The following is a 2646-nucleotide window of genomic DNA, read 5'->3' as shown; positions in this document are numbered from 1 at the left end:
ATTAAGCCCACCCCTCTGCCAAGACTCTTAAACCAGGTTGGGGCTGGAGGCACGTACAGGAGAAAGTGATGACGCTGGTCAACGGAGGGAGGGATTAGGAGCGGTGAAATGCTGCCCCAGAACAGTAAAAGTGCCCGCATGGCATGATCCTCTTCCTCATTTCACTTCATGAAAGGAAACTTGATCGGGGCATGGAAGGAGGCTGGGGGAGGGGGAAACCTCAGCCTTCCGCTAGCTGTGCTGGCCTTCCACAAGCTCACCTTCCCCTTCACTATCAGAGGCAGGATCCAGGACGCAGGGTTTGGTGTTTTATTGACACAAACACAAAGGCAGCTTCGGTAATGGGGTGGGTACACAAAAGCGAAAACAATCACACTTCACGTTATTCTGCCTCATTCAGACGATGAAGAGGCTGAGCCCCTCCCCCTCACCTCCCATTGGCAATGGCTCGGGCAATAACCCTCCCTCATCCCAGATCCCAGGGCAGAGGGAGCTACTGTACCCCTGCCCCAGGAAGTCCCCACTTTGGTTCCAGTGGCCCAGGTCCTAAACCACCCCACTTTGAACCCCTATTCTATCTCCTTACCCACGTAAACAAAGTCTGGGGCTGACTGAAAAGCTGCCTCCCTTGACGACAGGGAGAATGTGCTTTGATTTTTACGTTGGTCCCAGAACAAGACACAGATGGCATCGTCTCTCAGAGCTCTGGCTGGTAAATGCCACACTTAGCTGCAAGGTTGGGAAAGCCTCTCCTGCCTCTTTCTCCTCCACCACCACAGAGAAATGACAGCCCCAGAGACAGGACATGGCCCAGGCCCCAGGAGGCTAAGGGCTGACCCCCCACCCACTGGCACACATTCAGATTTTTGGCAGTGTTGTGGGACTGGGGAGCAGTGAAACCCCAGCTCCAGCAGGACAAGGAAGGCACTGGGGAGGACAAGGCGGGGAGGAGGTGTGAGGCAGGGACCTCCACATACACAAGCAAGGTTTCCTTTGCTAAGGCACTGAGAGCAAATCCAGAGAACTCAGTGAAGGGCTGAGGGGGCTCCACGTGCCTCCCACAGAGGGGGCAGGTCTGACTCCCGCCCCAGTTGGAAGAGGCACCTCTGGTTGAGAGCGGCAGAACACCTGGAGATGGGAGAAGCCCGATTGTGCTCGAGAAGTTGGCGACAGGACGAGGCCTTGCGACAAGAGGGGCTCTGGCTGGCCCGGGTTGAAGGGACACTAGGGCGACACAGGGACATGCTGGATTCACATAAATTGGCCCCATATCCTGAGCTGACATTTCAATTCTTTGGGGAGGTGTGGGGCAGGGGCATGGTGGTGATGAGGGGTAGGCGGAAGCACACAGAACAAGACGGGAAGGGACTGGCTAACCTTAATCTTGGCACAAAAGCAGCACAGTGGGCCTGGGGAAAGGGTGGGGGCAGGAAGCAGCTGGCCTCCCTCTGACCCTCCCTGTCCCCTTGGCAGGGCCCAGACATCCAAGTGGTCACTTCCCAACCTCTTCAGAGGGCAGGAAGGCGGGAGGGGGAAGCCCTGACTAAAGAGAAAGAACAGGGCACGGGAGAGGCCATCGCCACAGGGGCCTTGCGGGGAGAGAGGGCAACGTGCGGCGACGGAGGATGGACCGAACAGTGAGGGTCTGGTGGCCAACAGCATATGGCTTCCTAACTTCTCTCTTTCCCGGGCCCCGAGGGTTGCCTAGCCCCCGGCCTAGTTCTCCTTCTCCGGCCCAGGCACCAGGAGGACTTTGCCCACGTTTTTCTTCTCCTGCATCTGCCTCATGGCATCCGCCACCTGGAGAGGAAAACAAGACTCTGCTTTCAGCACCATCCGGCTCTTCTAGGAGCCGGCCTAAAGGGGTCAGCCCTCCTCCTCCTCCCTGGACTCCTCCTCTGGCAACCCCCAAGCCTTCCTGGGTGTCCTACCCAGGCCCTCCCTGCAGAGCCACCACACTCACCTTCTCAAAGGGCCACACGGAGTCAATACGGGGCTTGATGTGGCCCTGGTTGTATAGAGCAAGGAGGCGGGTCACCACACCGCTGACCAGCTCCACCTCGCCCTCCAGGTAGCCCAGGTGGAAGCCACACACGGCTCGGTTGGCCGGCAGCAGCTGCAGAGCAGTCACGCTGAACTGATTCCACCATGTGCGAGCCAGGGCCATCAGGTTCCGCTTGGGGCCCGTCAGCAAGTTGGCCATTCCTGAGGCATAAAGAGACACAGCTATGAACCCAGGGGCCAGGCACATCCCTGCGTGTCTGGATTCATGCTCATCTGCCGCTGCAGGCCCCTTACAATTATCTATGCCGGCACCAGGAGTGACAGAAGAACCTTCTACCACCTGCTGGCTACCTGGCCCAACTGACTCAAAGACTGCTCTGAGCTTTACTTATTTATTTTGGGTGTGAAGTAGTTTTTTAAATGAAAATGCAGCTGGCCCAAGAAGCCTGGGAAGTAGGACAGAGGAAAGCAGACAGGTTGATATTGTATTAGGAATAATCCCCAAACGAGAACACAGAACACCGAATTTGCTATGACTCATGAAAGAGGACAGTAGGTACACCGAGGAGGCAGCAACCTGAATGCAGTAACCAGGACCATCCTAACAGCGATGCTTTCTCAGAGCACTGGAGTCTCCACACC

General features: G+C 56.8%; 2 protein-coding genes across 3 annotated transcripts in view; one reads left to right on the top strand and one right to left on the bottom strand.

The window, feature by feature from the left end:
* Positions 1-1277, top strand: part of IFI35 (interferon-induced protein 35) — a 14998-nt gene extending 13721 nt beyond the window's left edge. For both annotated transcript variants that reach the window (XM_010842475.1, XM_010842474.1), the window contains exon 8: positions 10-1277. The gene's annotated coding sequence lies outside the window, so the exon portion shown is untranslated. The remainder of the gene's footprint in view (positions 1-9) is intronic.
* The window catches only part of VAT1 (vesicle amine transport 1), a 6946-nt gene continuing 4595 nt past the window's right edge, over positions 296-2646 (bottom strand). Inside the window, exons 5-6 of the mRNA XM_010842476.1 lie at positions 1964-2205; positions 296-1800 (exon numbers count right to left, since the gene is read on the bottom strand). Coding sequence (XP_010840778.1) covers positions 1717-1800; positions 1964-2205 — 326 coding nt within the window. The 3' untranslated portion in view covers positions 296-1716. The remainder of the gene's footprint in view (positions 1801-1963; positions 2206-2646) is intronic.

Source organism: Bison bison, unplaced genomic scaffold (assembly GCF_000754665.1).
Source record: "Bison bison bison isolate TAMUID 2011002044 unplaced genomic scaffold, Bison_UMD1.0 scf7180017864180, whole genome shotgun sequence".
Classification (NCBI taxonomy): Eukaryota; Metazoa; Chordata; class Mammalia; order Artiodactyla; family Bovidae; genus Bison; species Bison bison.
The sequence above is the reverse complement of the archived record's forward strand: the minus strand, read 5'-3'. Positions and strand labels throughout refer to the sequence as shown.